Source organism: Phacochoerus africanus, chromosome 1 (genome assembly GCF_016906955.1).
Source record: "Phacochoerus africanus isolate WHEZ1 chromosome 1, ROS_Pafr_v1, whole genome shotgun sequence".
NCBI lineage: Eukaryota > Metazoa > Chordata > Mammalia > Artiodactyla > Suidae > Phacochoerus > Phacochoerus africanus.
The window spans coordinates 162,956,943-162,979,415 of NC_062544.1; the positions used below are offsets into that span (position 1 = coordinate 162,956,943).

At 39.9% G+C, this 22,473-nt stretch overlaps 1 protein-coding gene across 1 annotated transcript in view; it reads left to right on the forward strand.

Moving 5' to 3' along the window:
- The window catches only part of ATP1B3 (ATPase Na+/K+ transporting subunit beta 3), a 46,515-nt gene extending 25,407 nt beyond the window's left edge, over positions 1 to 21,108 (forward strand). Inside the window, exons 3-7 of the mRNA XM_047783714.1 lie at positions 159 to 266; positions 7,070 to 7,254; positions 10,375 to 10,425; positions 15,526 to 15,612; positions 20,434 to 21,108. Coding sequence (XP_047639670.1) covers positions 159 to 266; positions 7,070 to 7,254; positions 10,375 to 10,425; positions 15,526 to 15,612; positions 20,434 to 20,604 — 602 coding nt within the window. The 3' untranslated portion in view covers positions 20,605 to 21,108. The remainder of the gene's footprint in view (positions 1 to 158; positions 267 to 7,069; positions 7,255 to 10,374; positions 10,426 to 15,525; positions 15,613 to 20,433) is intronic.
- The last annotated feature ends 1,365 nt before the right edge of the window (positions 21,109 to 22,473 follow it).

The following is a 22,473-nucleotide window of genomic DNA, read 5'->3' on the forward strand; positions in this document are numbered from 1 at the left end:
GCTCTGCTAGAAATGGGAAGTTCTTGATGATTTCAACTTTCTCGTGAACACAATTTCCACATAATTTACTGAGCTCTTCTTGTTACAAATAAGAGTAAGGAGAAAGACGGAAATTTGCTACAGTTCATTTCCCCCCCTCTTCTTTTATCTCTTTGTAGGACTTATGGTTTTTCCAAAACCAGTGTCAGCGTTGGATTATTCATTCAGTGTGTCTGATCCAGACTCCTATAAAGGGTACATTGATGACCTTAAGAAATTTCTAAAGCGTAAGTATGGTTTTTTAGAGTTAAGGTAAAAGATTTTTAATTATCACAGAAACTAGTACCAAGTTATGATTACTTTTATAAACATTCTTAGGGTTTGTTTTGCCTTTTTTTCCTGTTAAACACAGTCAAGTGAGAAGACTTGGCAAGTAGAATTTATTGTCAGTCATGAGAATATTCTGACTTATGGAAAACACAGGGACCTAAACTCTAATGGGCAGTTGATTTGATTTTTTTATCTACCCTGCTATAAGTACATGAGTAAGTGTATGGATACATAACATTTATATCTGCATTAAAACACATAGTATTTGACTAATAAAGCAAAACTGTGTTATAAAGTAATGCCTCTAAATGTTTAGATATTTGGGTCCAGTGTAGTGCATGTGGTGGTGGGGATGAGGAATGATGTTTATCATTTAAAAGAAAAGTTTGTGTATCAGCTGTGAGTTTTTCAGACTTAATGGTTTGTAATGCTTTCCAGTAGCCACCTGAGCCAAGTTTTCTCCTCATTTTGCTTGGCCTAACTCCATGTTATTAACATTCTCACAAATAGTCATCAGGTGCCTTGGCCTCTTGGTTCTTGACCACCTCTGCTCTTCCTCAGCCATGCTTCCCTGCATTTGCTTCTTAGAATGTGTCGGACTCTATTGCCAATATCACCCTGGAGGCGCTGTACACAATCTTCTCCTTTGCCCTTTTAACTTTCTCTTGCTGTTCTTCTACATCAATAGAACTTCCAGTTCACTGATCCTGTTATTTAATCGGAGCTCCTTTCCCCCCAACTTCCCTTCTTGTCAAGCTTATCAATTCCATAGTTTTTCATTTTGTTTTTACTTTTGCCAGTACTTTAAAATTCCTTGCCTCCTGGTCCATTTGTCGTAAACTTGCAAATGGATGAAGCCACATAATGCTCCTGGATGAAACCATTTAATTCCTGGATAAGGGTCTCTTGGAAGCTGCCCACTGCAGACTCATGAGCACTGTGAATACATGATCACTTTCTCAAATGGACCCGATCTACTGCCTGGCAATTCTACTGCACTTCCCTGGATAATTGTCTGAAGGGATTATTTCCAACCCGTACTCAGACCTCTAGCTCTGTACTTTCTCCCTTTCAACTAGGTTTTTAAATATAACCTGGTTTCATGCTTTAAGAGAAAGTAGAAGTAGGGGAGTTCCTGTCGTGGTGCAGTGGAAACAATCTGACTAAGAATCATGAGGTTGCAGGTTGATCCCTGGCCTCACTCAGTGGGTTAAGGATCCGGAGTTGCTGTTAGCTGTGGTGTAGGTTGCAGACGCCGCTCAGATCTGGCCTTGCTGTGGCTGTGGCGTAGGCTGGCAGCAACAGCTACGATTGGACCCCTAGCCTGGGAACCTCCATATGCCATGGGTGTAGCCCTAAAAAAAAAAGACAAAAGATTTAAAAAAAGAGAGAAATTACAAGTAGGTGGAAACTCTCCCAGTTTCCTCATTTCCAGTAAAACAAAACTTTAGTTGTGGCCATTTTGTCTGTGATATTCCTCCTGCTCTGAGGAGCTGCCCTTCCCCTCACCTGCATCTACCTTTCCCACTCATCCTTTGCATCTCATCCCCTCACTGTCTCAGAAACATGCTAACTACTAATCTTTCTCATGTATGTTTAGCTTCTCTATTGGACCCTTTCTGTCTTTTTTTTTTTTTTTGGCCTTTTCTAGGGCTGCTCCCACGGCATATGGAGGTTCCCAGGCTAGGGGTCTAATCGGAGCTGTAGCCACCGGCCTACGCCAGGGCCACAGCAACTAGGGATCCGAGCCACATCTGCCACCTACACCACAGCTCAGGCAACGCCGGATCCTTAACCCACTGAGCGAGGCCGGGGATCAAACCCGAAACCTCATGGTTCCTAGTTGGATTCGTTAGCCACTGAGCCACAACGGGAACTCTGTGGACCCCTTCTGTCAACATGCAAAAAGCTTCAACTCTCTCCTATCTTAAAAACCTTTTGATCTCACATCTTCTTGATCCTCTTTCCCTTGATAGTTACATATACTTATTATTTAAATAACTTAGAGATTTTTTTGTGAGAGTATAATCCATGGTTTAAAAACCAAATAGTAAAGAAGGATTTATAATGAAGACAGTAGTTCCCTGCCATATTCTATTCTAGCTGCAGTCCTATTACTTTTTTTTTTTTTTTGGCCATGCCTCTAGCATGCAGACGTTCCCAGGCCAGGATACTGCCACAGCAGTGACAGTACCACCAGGGAACCCCACAGTCCTATTATTTTATTCAATAATATTTTTCTGAGAGCCTTTTTTATGTCAAGCACTCTTGTAATTTGTATCAATGAACAAATGAAAAATTTCTCTATTCGAGTATGTTAGGAAGTAATGAGTGCTGTGGAGGAAAATAAGGCAGTTTTAAACTATGGTCCGAGGAGGCCTCATTAAAAGGGAATGTTTGAGGAAACATCTGAAGATGAGGGAACTAGTCATCAAGCTGTCTACCAGGAGATGCAAAGGCCCTTAGGCTCACCATGTCCAGTGTGTTCATTGTTCATCAAGGAAGCTAAAGGAGATGGATGGACTACGTGGGGAGAGAGCAGTAGGAAGTTGAGGTCAGGGAGTTAAAGAACCAGATTGTGTAGACCTTAGAGGCTGTTGTTCAGTTCTTTGATTTCCACGGGGATGAAAGTGAAGGTTCTTAAGCAGAGAATAGCATCATTTCACTCAATTTTTTAAAGGATCACTCTGTTTTTTGAGACTAGACTATGGGGTGGAAGGAGAGGGGCGGGAGACCAGGGTAACTAGTTAGGAGGTAACTAGTTGTAGTAATCCTGATGAGTGGGTGTGAGGTATGGAGCAGTGGAAGCTATGAGAAATGATCTGATTTTGGATACATTTCAACAGGAAATGACTTGATGCTTTTCAATTTTTTTAATAGGATTTTTCTTCTATAGCTTTAAATACTATATTTTTGTGCTGGTTCTTGATTTATCACTTTTATACATTGTCTTTACTTCCTGCCATGTTACATGAGGAGTTAGTTTATTACATGCCTCAGATTTTCCTTTATTCTCAATTCAAAAATAATTAAATTCACTATTTTTAGTTTATTGGTTCCTTTTGCCTTTTTATACTTTGTCTTAACATCTTATTCTACCATCTCTAGAGACTCCCACTGACTTCCTTATTTGCATTACTGTCATTTGAGGTATTCTCTTGAGTCTCCTTTTTCTGGAAATCTTTCTTAGAGACCTTCCCTCTGCTGCAGTCTGTACTGGTTTCTCTTTAGGGCTTCTATTCCGAAGCTGTTATTTGTTGACTTGGATCACTTTTGGATTGGATTCAATGTTTCTTGGCTTCTGCCTTCTTTTTTCTTAATTTACTTCCTAGTTTTGACAGAGTGCGTTCTCAAGTAACTTTATAAGAAAAGATACGTGAATAGTATTCCATTGTATATACACAACTATACTATTTAGCCATAAAAAAGAATGAAATCTTGCTATTTGTGACAATATGTATGGACCTTAAGGGCATGGTGCTAAGTGAAAAAAGTTAGACAAAGACAAATACAAAATGATCTCGTTTATATATGGAATGTGAGAAACAAAACAACAAAGCCAAGCACATAGATACAGAGAACAGATGGGTGGTTGCCAGGGGGGTGGGGTGAAATGGTGAATGGGAGTCAAAAGTTTACAAAACAGATAAAATAAACTGTAAGAGTGTAATACAGCATGGTAAGTATAGTTAATAGTTCTGTAGAGCATATTTGGATTTAAGAGAGTAGATCTTAAAAGTCCTAATCACAAGAAAAAGTTTTGTAACTATGGGAAAAGATGTTCACTAGACTTAATCATGGTGATCATTTCACAATGTATACAAATAGTTAATCATTCATTATGTTGTACACCTGAAACTAATATAATCTTATATGTGAGGTATTTCTCAATTTATATTTAAATTAAAAAATTTAAAAAAGATACATGAAGGGAGTTCCATTTTGGCACAGCGGAAACGAATCTGACTAGGAACCAGGAGGTTGAGGGTTTGATCCCTGGCCTTGCTCAGTGGGTTAAGGATCCAACGTTGCCATGAGCTGTGGTGTAGGTCGCAGACACATCTCAGATCTGGCGTTGCTGTGGCTCTGGCGTAGGCCAGTGGCTACAGCTCCAATTCGACCCCTAGCCTAGGAACCTCCCTATGCCGCAGGTGCAGCCCTAAAAAAGGACAAAAAGACCAAAAAAAAAAAAAAGATATATGAGGAGTTTCCGTTGTGGCTTAGCAGTAACGAACCCAGCTAGTATCCATGAGCTTGTGGGTTTGATCTCTGGCCTTGCTCAGTGGGTTAACCGTGAGCTGTGGTGTTGGTCACAGACACAGCTCAGATCTGATGTGGCTGTGGCTGTGGCCTAGGCTGGCAGCTGAAGTTCCTATTCAACCCCAAGCCTGAGAACCGCCATATGCCAAGGTGTGGTCCTAAATTAAAAAAGAAAGAAAGAAAGAAAGAAAGAAACATGAAATGTAAGTTTTCAGTTCTCTCATATCTGAAAATGACGTAATTATGCTTTATTTTTCATAGTTTAGCTGTGTATAGAATTTTAGTTCTTTCGTGTTTGCCTTTTTTTGCTCGGCAATGTTTTTTGTTTTTAATTGTGCTTCCTTAGGGTTCTAAAATTTCTGTGTATTGGTGTCAGTCTCTAAAATATCACTTGGATGGAATCTTGATGGAGTCTTTCAGGATGAAGACTTGGATTCTTCAGTTGAAGAAACTACTATTGAAAATTTCCTCACTTCAGTTTTCTTGTTTTCTTTCTAACTTTTCTGTTAGTTGTTCGATATTGGATCTCTTGTGTTTCTCTCATTTCTGTTTTTACTTTATTATGCTAGAGATCTACTTCTATATATTTAATGTTCAGCACCCCCACATATACAATTTTTTTAAACTTTGTTATTGTTGTTCTTAGGAATATTTTTCTCATGTCTCATTAAAATAAATATTCTCTTTTTTTTCTCCCCTATGGCTATTAGTTAGAATTTAAAGTTTGATCTCGTCCAAACTAATCTCTCTTTCAGGTCTTTCCCCCTCCTGTTTATCTACACTTTTCTCTTTCTTACTTTAGGCTCTCCTCAGGAGTTTGGGGGGAGCTCCTTGGCTGCTCTCTGAGAACAGTGACCTTTCTATGTTCCCAACATGCATGCCCTGGACAGGGGTCTTCATATTCTGACCATCATCCAACTCCTTGCACTTAACAGTGGTTTTGTGTAGAAGTGAAAACTGGCATTGTACAAAAATACTCTCTGATGAACTGTCCTGTACCTACAGGGTATGTGCAAAAGAGCCCTTTGGGGAAACTGGTACAGGCCTTTAACATTTCTTGCAAAATGATATTCATGATTGCCATGAAAGTCGATAAAGAAGTGATGAGGAGTTCCCATTATGGCTCAGTGGGTTAAGAACCCGACTGGTATCCATGAGGATGCAGGTTCATTCCCTGGTCTTGTTCAGTGGATCAAGGATCCGGCGTTGCTGTGAGCTGTGGTATAGATCAAAGACATGGCTCGGATCTAGCATTGCTGTGGCATAGGCCCGGCAGCTGCAGCTCCAATTTGACCCCTAGCCTGGAAATGCCCATATGCCGAAGGTGTGGCCATTAGAAAAAAAGGCGATGCATGTCACTTGGTTCTGTTTTGTTGTAAAAACTTTACCCCATCCCCCTTACCCCAATATCTGAGTCATTCTTGGCTTTTAAATGGGTACATAGTTCCCACAATATCCTAATTTTTGATAAATAAAAGATGAAGCCAAAATTTTTGACAAAATTTTTTTTAAGGAAAAGATCTATACTTCCTTTTAATTTCTTTTTTGGCTGGGCCCATGGCATGTGGAAGTTCTGGGGCTAGGGATTGAACCTGCACCACAGCAGTGACCCGAGTCACTTCAGTGACAACACCAGATTCTTAACCCACTGAGCCACATGGGAACTCCTAGTCTTCCTTTTAAGATGCATTTACTTTGAAACTTTGGTTCCTGTTTTGGCTGAATTAATTTTAGGTGGTCCTTCTTGTATGAGTTATACCCACAGATCAGCAATACTTACTATGGCATTGTGGCACTGTATCTTACCTGTTTATGAGTGAGTGTCCTAAGCTCACTGAAGGCAGGGACCACAGCATACTTGCTCACTGTTGTGCAGCTTTGGTCAGTCAGTGCACAGCAAACGTTCAGAAAATCATTAAATTGTCTCCCTCTCCTTTCTTCCCCATCTCCCAAGTTGTAACTGTTTTACTCCTTTATCACTTGAATCTTATTTAATTACCTCCATCCTTGCTGGAAAAAAAAAAACCCTGAAAAAACCAACATTAACACATACATACCTCTCAGCTTTGTGCAATCCCCTTAGTATAGGCTGCCATAGCCCTGTTTTCAGGCCCTTCAGTTAGGATTTTATACTTACCATCTTTTTTCTCCACTACACTGTAAGCTCCATAAGAGCCATGGCAGTGCCTTTTTTTGTCCTTAACATTGTCTCTTTTGAGCCACAAGCATTGAAGGCATTCAGATAATGCTGTAGCCATGGCTGGTGCCACCTAATGGTGACAGAAGAGATCAATCTGTAATCCAGTTTGTATCAGAATGAAGTAAACTGCAGAGGGCTAGATAGCTGTTAGAAGTTATTTAACATTCTTTCCCTAAAATTTTCCCATAAGTAACATTGCTGTGTTTGTTTTCGATGAATGTTGTCCAAAGGATGATATATTTCTGTTTGTGTTCAAGGTCCTTTTTGGCTGATCTATGCACACGTATGTTTCCTTTTTAGCATATGACTTAGAAGAACAGAAGAATCTCACAGATTGTACCGATGGAAAATTTCTTGAACAGAAGGGTCCACATTATGATGCATGTCGGTTTCCTCTTAACTTACTTGAAGCATGCAGTGGTGAGATTGATCCCCAATTTGGCTACTCCAGAGGAAACCCTTGTATTCTTGTGAAAATGAACAGAGTATGTACATATTTTTCTGCTGCTGCTGCTTTTTTCTTATCTCCTCTGTTAAGAAGCTGGCAACTATGTATTAAATGCTGTTTCATTTGGTGGTGACTTGTGTAAAAGGCTAGAGGTGATGTTCACCTTTGAAAAATTAATACAGAAAAATTCATAAATTAAGGAGTAAAACAACATCAGCTTTTTCCTTTTGCAACTAGCTTCATGCATTTAAGAATAGATCTGTGCTTTGGGGGTCAGGTGCATGGTTGTATTAATGTGCAATGCTCAACTTTATATCCTGTGTGGTAAAATAATTTAAAATCCTGTGTGGCAAATCTGTAAAGTTTTAGCTTAACTTTTTCTCGATATTTAGTGGTAAAGCACAGCTTTATAGTGTGTGTCTATATAATTACATAGTAGAAATACAAATTAATTGCATTAAAATGAGGGCAACAAAATTTTGCTATGTTGTCCAGTGGAGGTGCCTGAACTGTATAGCCATTAGCAAATCAAGAAGCTAACATTCTCCAGAGTTCCCATCATGACTCTGAACCCAACTAGTGTCCATGAGGACTTGGGTTCAATCCCTGGCCTCACTCAGTGGGATAAGAATCCTGTTTTGCTGGTGTAGGTCACAGACGAGACTCGGATCCTTTGTTGCTGTGATTGTGGTGTAGGCTGGCAGCTGCAGCTTCGATTTGACCCCTAGCCTGGGAACCTTCATGTGTGGCATGTGTGGCCCTAAAAAAAAAAAAAAAAAAAGTTTTCTACGTCTGAGTAATAATGTCTTGGGTCATTGTGCGAAGGAAGACGCTCTCCTTGAGTAATGAAGTGGTACCTAAGCCCTGTACCTTGATGCTCTGTAAATGTACTAAAGAGTGGTGTTCTGTAGAGGTAACCTGTTGAGGCCTGCAAAGTCTTCCTTGAAGAGTGAGGTCATTCGTGATCATTTACTCAGAGAAAAGGCAGTTTCCTAAACAGGTTCAGACCTCTTAAGGTCTTGAGCTTACATATCAATAAAGTTGCCACTCCTAATAAAACTAAAACTTGAGTCTTCTGAAGTTGACACTGCTAAAGTTTCCCTGTAGGGAGAGCTAGCTAGACCCTTAAGTGCCCAGACTTAAGGTTTCCCTCCCACCTCTCCTCCCCCTTGCCACCCTCAAGAGGCAATGACAGTGCTTTTTGGTTTTTTTTTTTTTTTAGAGCCTCACCTGTGGCATATGGAATTTCCTGGGCTAGGGTCTAATTGGAGCTACAGCTGCCAGCCTATACCACAGCCTCAGCAACACCGGATCCGAGCCGCATCTGCTACCTACACCACAGTGGCAATGCCAGATCCTTAACCCACTGAGCGAGGCCAGGGATCGAACCTGCAACCTCATGGTTCCTAGTTGGATTTGTTTCTGCTGTGCCACGACAGGAACTCTCTATGACAGTTTTTGAGATAGCACTCTAGAGATCATTTTGAAACATTGCCTGACACATAGTAGGTGCTCAATTAATGATTAGCAGGATGTTTTAGCAAGACTTAAGAACTAAGTTTAACAAAGTGGAGGTGGAACTGACAGCAAGGTAGGTAGGCAAGGAAGTGGGAGCAATACGGACAACTGTTGCAAGGGGGCACCTATTTCTCCAGAAATTTGAGGGAGCCCATACATACCACATACTGTTGAATAAAATAGAAATGGGTTTTCATAATCCATACAGAAAATGATCCTCATAGTTATATATAGTCATCCCTTAGTACTTGTGAGGAATTCATTCCAGGACACCCTCCCCAGGACACCGAAATTGGGGATGCTCAAGCCCCTTACATAAAATGGGATAGTATTTGCATGTAATCTACACACATCTTCCCACATACTTTAAAGCATCTTTACATTACTTATAACTAATTCTATGTAAATAGTTGTCAGCACATAGCAAATTTGAGTTTTGCTTTTTGGACCTTTGTGGAATTTTTTTCCCTCCAATTTTTCTGATTAGCAACTGGCCAAATCTGCACATGTGGAACCTGTGTTTTAGGGAAGGTCAACTGGAAAGTGAAACTAGATGATGAAGTTTGTAAGGTGAATTAAGTTTATTCTCTTTTGTAATCCCTGCCTCCTTGGAGTATCTTTACAACACTGAGACTGATGGAAAATCAGTTCCCAATAAAAAGCCAAGAGAAGTTCCAGTTCCTTCTCACACAGGACCAACCCTCTGAGTTTATTTTCTTTGTCAGTACATCCTCTTAAGGATGAGGGTCTGAGATTATACTTGCTGATAGGAGCAGGACTTTGCAGGTGCAGCAGGAAGACATCCTCGGGCCCACGGGGATCAATAATGAGATGCTGCATATGGAGTGTATTGGGCATTTAATTCCAGTACGGAATGTTCCAAAGTCATTGCAAGGACATGGATAGTTAATTGTTCTTGAAATTATTATTTAGGTTGCAACAATACTTGTCTTTTGGGAGGAGTATTTACATTTTAGAGGCATTCACATGTAAAATACATATGAATTCAAAAACGCTAAAAATCCTCTCCCCAAATATATGGATGAATATTTGTTATCATTCATACAGAGTTAGTTGTATGAACTACATACATGAAAGTAGCCTCATTACATAGAACTGAGTGGTGCTGTGAAGTCTTAAAATGGGATTCATTCGGTGTATGCGTTTTATAGAACAGATAAATATGAAACATGGTAGGGCTCTGTGGAAGCTTTATGGAAAATTATGGTAGGTAGGGTTGTGACCAAATATATTTCCATGAAGAACAGGTCATTACTATATTATGCCTTTGCAGTTTTTACTTTGCATTAATGATGTGTTTGTGTAAATAATATAAAAGTTTCTTTTTGTTTCTTGTTTTAAGGGTAGCAAAGCACAGTGCTGTGTTTTGGTCAATTCTTTGATAACTGATTTATTTTCTAAATTGTCCCAGTACTATAATAAGTAATTGGTAAGATTACTATATTGAAAAGTCTGTTCTAATCCGCTAAAATAAAATTAAAGGCAGATGTTAACAGGATTTTAATACAATATTAGTGTTCATCTCAACCGTTCCACCCCTTTTCCCCAGCAACAAAGAAGGAGGGTTCTGTTGTTTACATTTGTTATGTTTCAATTAATCAGTATTTCTTTGTCTTAGATAATTGGATTAAAGCCTCAAGGAGAACCAAGGATAGAATGTATTTCGAAGGTTAGTATTCAGAAAATGCTTGTTAAATATTTTTGTCAAAGCTTTAGTGTATCTTAAAAGTTTGATTGAGTCATTTCTTTTCCCCCATCACATTTTAAAGTCCGTTGTAGTGCTGTTCTTAAAAGAATAAAATTCCACCAACCTTGGGGGGTATAGTCCTTGTCTGTTTGCCAATGATAATTCAGAAAGACTTGTTTTCTATGTGCGTTTGATTTCACGTTCTCTGCCTTTATATTTGCATATACCGTATTTTGTTGATTCTAGATTCACTTTTTAGCTTAATAACACTGAAATTAGGATTGGACTTATAGTTGATAAGTATCTTAATAGTGTGTTGAGTTATTTTCCTCTACATAAATTGGTGTATGTCAGTGGCATCTGAGATTTAATGAAACATGATACCTTTTCCTTAAGGTAGAGGCATTATTTTGTTCTATCTTTACCTTTTTTCCAGAGTGTTGTGCAGTTTTCATTTCGTAATTTCTATTGTTTTCTCTCCATGCTGCAAAGAGCAACTAAGACAAATAAGTAAATAATGGGTAAGAGTTCTCAGGAGAAACTGTTAAATTCTAAATTTAGTTTTATCATTGTATAGAATATTAGCATTCCAGCACCAGTTATATGTCAGAAGTATCTTACTTGAAATGTTACATTGGAATTGCTTCTGAAGTTGTTGATGAAGGGAAACTGTTAATTCCTTTTAACCATGAATGGCTTTCTTATTGGGGCAGAGTGGAGTGGAGTGGTTTTCAAATCTGATCATACTTCAGATTCACTTGGAGGGTTTGTTGGTTCCCTGTTTCTGACTTAGTAGGTCTGGGGTTAGGCCCCCAAGTTTGCACTTCTGCCTATAAAGTTTCCTGGTGATGCTGCTGGTCTGGGACCCACACTTTGAGAACTTCTGCTTTAGAGTATCCTTATTTTTTTTTTTTTGAGTATTTATTCACTCTTTAGAGTAGACTAAAAAGCCAGGAAGTTGGTGGTTTCTCATCTAGGTTGAAGTGTGCCTGTGTAACCATAGGCAACTCACTTTAGCTCCTTACGCCTTAGTCAGCTCAGCAGGAAGCTTAGATAAAAATTTCACTTAAAACCAGATGCCGCATCTAAACGTGAGTTCTTCTTGATATACAAATCCTTCTAAAAATCTAGTGAGCATCTACTGTCATCTCTTAAGATAGAAGAAAACATTACAGCTGCAAGACAGATTTAGAAAACGTGTTGTGTAACTCTGTGATCCCCCTTGTCTTTGCAGTAGAGTCTCCAAGGCTGGGTGCAAGGCCTCAGTCGGGTGGAAGTGCAGATTTTATGACAGTGTACTGTGTGCAGGAGCTTTCGCCTCTGCATGTGAGCAGACCACGTAGATACACTTAGATCGGTGGGTCTGTGGAGCCAACGCCACCAAGAAAGGAAAACACACACGCACACACACACACACACTTTTAGGCCAGAAGGGCCAAAGCTTTCCACTTCTTTCCTAAGGCTTTGTTTCTGTAAGCCTTTGGCCAGTGTAAACAATTCCATGTAACTCTTCCCTTGGGGTTATAAATGGATTTTTCTCCTTGTTTATCTGTTATGTATCTTTTGCTTCCAGAATAGTTGGGGGAAATGTTAGTGAAAAATTCTGGTCTAATGACTCAGATTTCAGTTTGCCGTCCCTTTTGCTTTGAAGAGTTTTGCAGAAAGTACATAAAATAATCAAAGATGATGGGGTTTTTGTTTTGTTTATTTAGTTGTGGAATATTTTTGTTTTTAGAAGAAACACACAGAATTGGAAGAAATGTTTGTAAAACTTTGCGTTTTACTTCTAGGCTAGTCACAAAGGAGTAATCAGGTGGAATCCATACATTTTAAAGATGTGGCTATGAACAGATGAAAACATTTACTGCTTATCTTTATGTTGCTATTTTCCATTAGATTTGTCTATGTAAGGTGTTCTTACTGTAAATTCTTGAGTTGATTTACTTTTTATGTAATACACTTGTCTTTTGTTTTGTCTTGTGTTTGTCCTTGGCATGTTGAAGTTCCTGGACCAAGGATTGAACCCCAACCAAAGCCACTGCAGTGACAATGCTGGGTCCTTAACCTGCTGCACCACAGTGGGAACTCCAACTTTAATTCAGTTTTAATTGCTTTTTACAAGTTAAGAATCCTGGAAACACTAAAATGTTGATGACAGAACATACTCTTAGAGGTGGTCTTTAATTTTATTTTTTAATTTTTTAAATTTTTTATTTTATTTTTTTGTCTTTTTGCCTTTTCTTGAGCCACTCCTGCGGCATATAGAGGTTCCCAGGCTAGGGGTCCAATCGGAGCTATAGCCACTGGCCTACACCAGAGCCACAGCAATGCGGGATCCGAGCCACATCTGCGACCCACACCACCACTCACAGCAACGCCGGATCCTTAACCCACTGAGCAACGTCATGGTTCCTAGTCGGATTCGTTAACCACTGCGCCACGATGGGAACTCCAAGAGGCGGTCTTTAATTTTAAAGGATGGTTCCTGCAAAAGATGTAATATTCATTTTTATGTCATTAGGTGGGGTTTTTTTTTTTTTTTTGTATTATCAAAATGAATTGTGTTGGAGTTCCCATTGTGGCTTAGTGGAAACAAGTCCGACTAGTAACCTGGAGGTTGTGGGTTTGATCCCTGGCCTTGTGCAGTGGGTTAAGGATTTGGTGTTGCCATGAGCTGTGATGTAAGTCACAGACTCAGCTTGGATCCTGTGTTGCTGTGGCTGTGGCAAAGACCGGCACCTGTAGCTCTAATTCAGCCCCTAGTCTGGGAACCTCCACATGCAAGGGTGCAGCCCTAAAAAGCAAAAAAAAAAAAAAAAAGAATTGTGTTCACTTACGAAAATCTAGAAAAATGCAGAAGGAGAACAAATTGGTAAATGCTACCCAGAGATAAACACTCCTTAGGACATTTGGTGTGTATTCAAGTCATGTACAAGTGATGACTACATACAAGAAACAGAATACATTAAGTTTAAAACTTTATTTCGTTTTCAGTGGAACACAATTACTGCTAATAGATTCTTGGACTTAGTTGCTCATAACTTGCAATATGATGCCACTCGTATACTTAGAAAACCATGACATGTAGGTTTACCCTAAAGCATCTCATCATTGTTCAGATAGATACGCATTGTATTATTGCACAATTTCTAAAAGTTTATTTTCACAGAAGGTATTAAATGTACTTTTAAGTAAAAGCCTGCCAACCTTATCGTTTAGGTACAAACCAATAGGACAGGTAATTGAGCATATGACATTAACTCTGGGCCTCAGTTCCCCTGTCTGTAATTGATCCCACACACAAGAGTTGTTAGGCCTCAGTGAGATAAATATAAATTGAGTGTGGCATCTGGCTGAAAATTTACACTCAGTAACCCCAAAAAAAACCTTTTACATTTTGGTGTACATCTCTGTGTTTCCATGAATCAAGCTCATATATTAAGGAAAAATAAATGTAAGTAATGTACAGAAGTACTTATATCAAAGTGACTGTTTTTCCTTGTGTATAAAATGCTATTTCAGACTTAATTTTTAAAATTAAGGAATACAGGGAGCTCCCGTTGTGGCTAAGGGGTTCATCCATGAGCAACTCAGGTTCGATCCCTGGCCTCGCTCAGTGAATTAAGAATCTGGTGTTGCCGTGAGCTGTGGTGTAGTCTGGTAGCTGCAGCTCTGATTTAACTGCTAGCCTGGGCACTTGCACGTGCTGTAGGTGAGGCCCTAAAAAGAATTAAAGAATAAAGAATACAAGTGTAGGGTGGTATTTGAATAGTGACTGAAAATTGGCTTCTGCAGTTTCTCTTGGCCTTGTGACCTCCTGTTCTTTTTGCCCATCTTTGATCTGGATGGTTAGAACTTGCCCCCTTTCTGTGGTGTCATTGCTTTGTGCTTGGTGCCGTCTCAGCTGTGTCGCCTGTCCAGGTACTTTACCCCATGCGCACGTGCTGCTTCATAGTGAAGCAAGCAGAGAGAAGGGCTTCCCTTAGAGGAGATTCTTTGTTTACTGTGGTGGTTTGTGTATGGAAAATCTGAAACTTAAACATTTAGTAATGTTTTATTTTAATTCGTGCATTATAAAATTTAAATCATTGTTATCTCTCTCATCTACTCAGTGTGTGTATAAGCTATAGTTATTAATATTGGGCCTATTCAGAGTGTGTTTTGTGAGAATTTTCCTAAATTGCTTGTTTTCAAGAAGAATACTAGATTTGTTTATTTGTCATGTTTATCAGGAGGTTTTTTTTTGAGAAATAGTTGATTTACAATATTATATAAGTTGTAGGTGTACAACACAGTGATTCACAATTGTTAAAGATTATATTCCATTTATAGTTATTATAAAATACTGGCTCTATCCCCTGAGCTTTAAATTCATCCTTATAACTTATTTATTTTATATATAGTAGTCTTTTTAACTTAACCCACTGCCCCTATCCTGCCCCTTCCCCTTTCCCTCTCGCCGTAGGCAGTCACTAGCTTGTTTTCTATGGGGCAGAGTCTGTGTTTTCGTATTAGTTTAGATAGGATATAATTGTGTAGTACTTATAATTGATTTACTTGTGCTTATAAAATTATTCAAAGAAAATGTGATTTAGAAGGATATTGCCTAGAGTACTTTAAATCTTCCCTGACAGTTATCATGGTTTGTTGATCATGTGAATCTTACAGACCTCCTGCCTCTCAGGCCTGAGTAGTACATTCTAGGTTGTGGCAGCTATTGCTTTCCAGTCTGGAAGCACAATATTTTATTTTAGGAATATATTGGTCCCAAACCCACTGGTGCATTCCTGCTGTCAGTGGCTGGAGAACCTGCATTTGGTAGTCAAAAGGCAGATAAGATTTTACAGACATTGCATGAATAGATCTGGCTATAAATTGTCATAGGATATATCAGGAAATCAAGATATTTTGCATAGAAGAGTTTAAATCAACACGAGTCTCTTTTCAAAAGTATACTTGTAGTGAATGCAGTTAGAGCAGCATTGTAGTTTCTTCATACTGTCCACAATTGATACTGCTTTAATAAAAATATGTTTAAAAAATGTCGTGACCTAAAAAAAGTTTCTTTTGTTTTAACTTTAGGGTGAAAGCACAGCAGTTCTATCAACTTATCCTCCCAATGGAAAGATAGACGTAAAGTATTTTCCATATTATGGAAAAAAACTGCATGTAAGTATTTAGAATTTCATTTGGGGTGGGGCAAGGGTGCGGAGCATGCTTGCAGCATGTGAAAATTCTTGGGCTAGAGACTGAACCTGTGCCACAGCAGCAGTCCGAGTGACAGTGCCAGATCTTTAACCTGCTGTCCACAAAGGAACTCTAGTTCTTTTTTGTTTTGTTTTGTTTTTGTCTTTTTGTCTTTTTTGTCTTTTCTAGGGCCGCTCCCATGGCATATGAAGGTTTCCAGGCTAGGGGTCTAATCGAAGCTATAGCCGTCGGCCTACGCCAGAGCTACAGCAACCCAGGATCCGAGCCGAGTCTGCGACCTACACCACAGTTCGCGGCAACGCCAGATTCTTAACCCACTGAGCGAGGCCAGGGATCAAACCCGAAACCTCATGCTTCCTAGTCAGATTTGTTAACCACTGAGCCACGATGGGAACTCCCTAGAAGTTCTTTTTAGGACTGCACTTGCAGCATATGGAAGTTCCCAGGGGTCGAATTGGAGCTACAGCTGCTGGCCCACACCACAGCCACAGCAACATGGAATCTGAGCTGCGTCTGTGACCTACACCACAGCTCACAGCAGCGCCGGATCCTTAACCCGCTGAGTGAGGCCAGGAATTGAACCTGCGTCCTCATGGATACTAGTTGGATTCATTTCTGCTGCGCCACAATGGAAACTCCCAGAAGTTCTTAAATGGCCGTGACTCTTGGGAAATTGGATATCGCTATTAAAATGTCAGTTGTTTGGGTTAAGTAGACATGCCCTGCATAATGTGTGCATCGTCTGTTCTGGTTTTTAAATACAAATGAAATGGGGACTCCAGCTCTAAAACTGAAAACATCAGCCCGAAGCAGATAAGTTAAAGGATGATTATTTTCAAAATACCATTTTCTTTTTAATTTCTTAGAGTATGCTTAAAGAATGTAGAGAATTAGTAAGGACATAAAAACTCATTACCCAGAGATAATTATTATAATTAATTTTTTCTGTATTTTTTCAATTATATGTATATAAATAGCATTTTGTATATATATATTTTAAACTTTTTATTTTGAAACGATTTTAAACTTAAAAGTGGCTAGAATAGTACAAAGAATTCCTACAAACCCTCTACCCTCATTTCCCAGTGTTAATATTTCCCATCATTTGTCTTACCAGTTTCTGTGTATATATAATTTTTTTCCCTGAACCATTTGGCATTAAGTTATAAACAAGGTGCCTCTTTGCCTCTTTATTTATGTATTTATTTATTTATTTATTTTGTCTTTTTTTAGGGCCGCACCCACGGCACATGGAGGTTCCCAGGCTAGGGATCTAATCAGAGCTATAGCCGCTGGCCTACGTCACAGCCACAGCAATGCCAGATCTGAGCCATGTCTGCGACTTACACCACAGCTCACGGCAACACCGGATCCTTAACTGAGCAAGGCCAGGGGTTGAACCCCAAACCTCATGATTCCTAGTCGGATTCGGTACCACTGAGCCACAATGGGAACTCCTCTTAGCGTCTTTACACTCAATGCTTTTTCCATGAAATGTCCAAAAAATAATATTATCATATAACCATCATGTACTTATCAAAGGAAATTAGCAGTGATACTCTATTATCCAATCTACAAACCTTTGGAAATTTTACCAGTTCCAATAATGTCCTTTATTGCCAAAGAAAAAATGTTTTGTAGTTCTTTGGTGGCTCAGTGGGTTAAGGATCCTGTGTTGTCACTGCTAGGCTCAGGTTGCTGCTGTGACATGGATTCGATCCCTGGCCCAGGAACTTCTGCTTTCCCAGGCGAGAGCAGCCAAAAAAAAGAAAGAGTGTTTTCCTGGTCCAAGATATTACGTCTTTAGTTACACTATTACATCTTTAGTCATCTGCAACCTAGAACAATTCCTCAATCTGGCTGTTTCATGCCCTTGAACCCTTCAAAAATGAGTGCAGGCTTTTTCTTTTTTTTTCTTTTTTTTTACTGATTTTATTGGTTTATGTTCCTCAATCTGAGTTTATCCGATGCTTTTTCATGGTTATAAGTGGGTTGTACATTTTTGGCAGGGATGCCTCAGAAGAAATAGCATATCAGAAGGGACGTGTTATTGGCATTAACAGTGATGTTAACCTTAACCTTGAACATTAAGGTTAAGGAGGTATCAGCCAGATTTCTCTCTGCGAAGTTACTGTTTTTTTCCTTGGTAATCAATAAGTATCATCTGGGGAGAATACTTGTAGTGTCTATAAAATTATTTCTCCTATAGCTTTAACATTTGTTGACTTTTTTTCCCCTAAATCATCTAACAAAATTGTTCCCAAATGTGTTTTTTTCTAATTTTAGCTTTGCTTTTTCCATTCTAGTTTGGCATTCCACTCTAAGGAAGAGCTTTTCCTTCACCGCCACTTATCAGTATATTCAATATCAGTATATTCTCATGGATTCTTACTTAATTCAGGGTTACGATGTTATTATCATCATTTACTTTGGTGCTAAATTGTCCCATATTTGGCTGGTGGGAGACCTTCAGGCTAGCTCTGGCTCCTGTGTCCTATAGACCTGTTCGCTCGATTCTTGCAGCACTTCCTTACTTTCTGGCACCACAGGATGTTCCAGGTCATCTTGTACTTTACCTGCATCAGTCCTAGAATCAACCCCTAGTTCCTTTTAGGGAAGAAGTTTATTTAGAAACCACAATGATGGCAAGACAGTTAGTATATTTGTACCAAGTTATAGAGCAACCCTAAGTAAGGATGGTAGAGACCTAAGTAACATAATCAGTGAGGTATTGCTTCTGCATGTTTATCAAACATAATACGTAGAAAAATACACATACATATCCTCATATCCTCATATACCTGGACGAGTCACAAAACTTGCCATAAAGATGCAGCCTGAAGTTTCATAAAATAGAAATCTACTGCAGGAGTTCCTGCTGTGGTGCAATGGGTTAATCATCTGGCTTGTTTCTATGGCGGCACCAGTTCAATCCCTGACCCAGGAACTTCCATATGCTGCAGGAGTGGAAGAGATATACTACAAGCAATACTTTTTTTTTTTTTGCTTTTTTTAGGGCCGCATCTGCAGTATATGGAGGTTCCCAGTCTAGGAGTCAAATCAGAGCTTGGGCTGCCGGCTTACACCAGAGCCACAGCAATGCCAGATCCAAGCCACATCTGCAACCTACACCACAGCTCATGGCAACACCGGATCCTTAACCCACTGAGCGAGGCCAGGGATCAAAGCCGAAACCTCATGGTACCTAGTCTGATTCATTTCCGCTGTGCCATGATGGGAAATCCACAAGCCGTACTTTCTGATCATAATGCAGTAAAACTAGAAATTGAAATAAAAGCCTTTCCAAAAGAGGGAGGAGGTAGGAACTATTAAACAACTCTTGGGTAAAGGGGGAAACTCACACAAAGATTATAGAATATTTGAGAAATAATGATAATGAAACCCAACATAATTACAACCTGTGGAATGCTTTTAAAGCAGTGCTTAGAGGAAAGTTCATACTCATAAACACTTAGCAATAAGAATTTTTTAAAAAGGGAGTTCCTGTCATGGCTTAGTGGTAACAAACCCAACTAGTATCCATGAGGACATGGGTTTGATCCCTGGCCTTGCCCATTGGGTTAAGGATCAGGTGTTGCTCTGAGCTGTGGCATAGGCCAGCAGCTGCAGCTCAATTCAGCTGCTAGCCTGGGAACTTTCATACAGCACAGGTGCAGCCCTAAAAAGACTAAATAGATAAATAAAAGTTAAAGTTCAAATTAATGAATATCCAGCTAAGGAAAAATGTGGAGGATAGAAAATAATCTAATTAATAAATTAAAATCTTTTTGTTTTTAAAATTATGTAGAATAGGAATTTTCATCGTGGCCCAGCAGGTTAAGGACCCAACTAGTATCCATGAGGATGTGGGTTCCATCCTTGGCCTCGATCAGTGGGTTAAGAATCTGGTGTTGACATGAGCTATGGTGTAAGTTACAGACTCAGCTGGGATCCAGGCGTTGCTGTGGCTGTGGTGTAGGTTGACACCTATTGGACCCTTAGCCTGGGAACACCTATATGCTGCAGGTGTGGCCCTTAAAAATTGTACAGAATGTGGAGTTCCCATCATTGCTCAGTGGTTAATGAACCCAACTGGCATCCATGAGGACTTGGGTTTGATCCCTGACCTTGCTCAGTGGGTTAAGGATCCAGCTTTGCCCTGAGCTGTGGTGTAGGTCGCAGATGTGGCTCAGATCTGGCATTGCTGGGGCTGTGATGTAGGCCGGCAGCTGTAGCTCTGATTCAACCCCTGGCCTTGCTCAGTGGGTTAAGGATCCAGCTTTGCCCTGAGCTGTGGTGTAGGTCGCAGATGTGGCTCAGATCTGGCATTGCTGGGGCTGTGGTGTAGGCCAGCAGCCTCAACTCCGATTTGACCCGTAGCCTGGGAACCTCCATATGCCATGGGTGCGGCCCTAAAAAAAAATAATAATTGTGCAGAATAAACCAACTCCTGATAAAATGTAGTTAAAGTTACTGCAGGAGTTCCCGTTGTGGCTCAGTGGTTAATGAATCCGACTAGGAACCATGAGGTTTCAGGTTTGATCTCTGGCCTTGCTAAGTGGGTTACGGATCCGGCATTGCCGTGAGCTGTGGTGTAGGTTGCAGATGCGGCTCGGATCCCGCATTTCTCTGACTCTGGCGTAGGCCAATGGCTACAGCTCCGATTCAACCCCTAGCCTGGGAACCTCCATATGCTGCGGGAGCGGCCCAAGAAATGGCAAAAAAAAAAAAAAAAAAAGTTACTGCAGAATTTGAATTAATGTATTTTCTTTTATTTGCCAGGGGAACTATCTACAGCCATTAGTTGCCGTCCAGCTCACCTTTGATGCTGGCAATGACATGAACGAAGTAACAGTTGAGTGCAAGATTGATGGATCACCCAACCTAAAAAACCAGGATGATCGTGACAAGTTTTTAGGACGAGTTGCATTCAAAGTCACCGTGCATGCATAGTAGGAGTTAGGATATCTCCACAGAGTAAATGCTGTGTTGTCTGTCTTCATTCTGTATCAGCTGGACCTGCCATTCCAGAATTATGAGACCACCTTGGAGAAAGGTGGAGTGGTACATGACACTGGGGTAACATCGCAATGTGCTTCCAGATCATAGTGTTCAGTGTCCTCCGAAGTAACTGCCTGTTGCCTCTGCTGCCTTTTGAACCATGTACAGTCACCAGATGGGGACTGTGAACACCTGATTCTGAACATGTAGAATGGGGGTCTTAATCCAATTTTTATGTGGTTTAATTGCCAAGTGTCTAAAGCTTCATGTGCTGTGCCATGTAAATATTTTATAGATTTAACACTGGTTAACTGTCATATTTTGATGCCAGCAAAGTTTTAGGGGATAAAATGGTACCTGACCAACATCAAATGACTTTATAGCTGCAAGAAAAGCAGTGTGTGGAGTTCTGTGTGTGAGGAGGAAAAAGGAAAATAAAAGTGGATTTGAAAGGTTGTCTTGGATTTTTTTTTTTAAATTATTTTTTACATTCTGCATTAGTCTGTGGATCTTTTTGACTAAGAGCACAAACTTTTGTTGTAAAACATTTAAAATGTTAAAACAAAAAAAAAAAAGTGATGGGATTATTTTTAGGGCAGGAACTAATCTTTTAAAGTATTGCAATTAAAGTATTTTAGACCATAGATAGAAACAGCATTTTTAAGTTAGGTAATTGGAATATGCACCTAATTTTTTTATAAGATTAAAATCATAAGACTTGTATAATAATTTGAAATATCTTATTACCATTTTGTTTAGCAGGCTGTAGACTCTAATAAAAGATACAGATTGTCAAATATAAAAACTTGGAACTTATTCAAAGCTTCAAACAACAGTACAGTTTTCTTTGATTGGTGTCATGAAATATGTCCTTTTCCAGACTAAGGTGTTTGGTATGATTCTTTGTCATAATGTGAATTACTTTCTTCTCTGTTAAAAAGGTGTGCTTCCCAATAATCTGTGGGGTTTTTGGTCTTTTTCTGGGGGGATGCACACTCGCAGCATATGGAAGTTCCCAGGCTACAGCTGCCAGTCTACTCCACAGCCACAGCAGTGCTAGATCCGAGCTGCATCTGTGACCTACACCACAGCTCATAGCAAAGTTGAATCCTTAACCCACTGAGCGAAGCCAGGAGTCGAATCCACGTCCTCATGCATACTAAGTTGCGTTCATTACTGCTGAGCCACAACGCGAACTCCAATCTGTGGCTTCTTAAAGCCAATTTTTTTTTTTTTTTGGTTACTTTTCTCCTTAAAAAAAGGCCAAGGTGGGAGTTCCCGTCATGGCGCAGTGGTTAACGAATCCGACTAGGAACCATGAGGTTGCGGGTTCGGTCCCTGGCCTTGCTTAGTGGGTTAAAGGATCTGGCGTTGCCATGAGCTGTGGTGTAGGCCAGTGGCTAGAGCTCCAATTAGACCTCTAGTCTGGGAACCTCCATATGCTGCTGGAGCGGCCCTAGAAAAGGCAAAAAGACAAAAAAAGGCCAAGGTGGTATTTTTTGTTGTTGTTGTTTTTTGTCTTTTTAGGGCTGTACCCATGGCATATGGAGATTCCCAGGCTAGGATCGAATCAGAGCTGTAGCCGCTGGCGTACTCCACAGTCACAGCAACTCCAGGTCCAAGCCATGTCTGCAACTTACAACACAGCTCATGGCAATGCCAAATCCTTAACCCACTGAATGAGGCCAAGGATCAAATCTATGTCGTCGTGGCTACTAGTTAGATTTGTTTCCACTGAGCCATAGCAGGTACTCTCAAGGTGTAGTATTCTTGAAGCTTTCTTTGTAATGGTACAAGCCAGACAAGTGAAACCCAACCCAG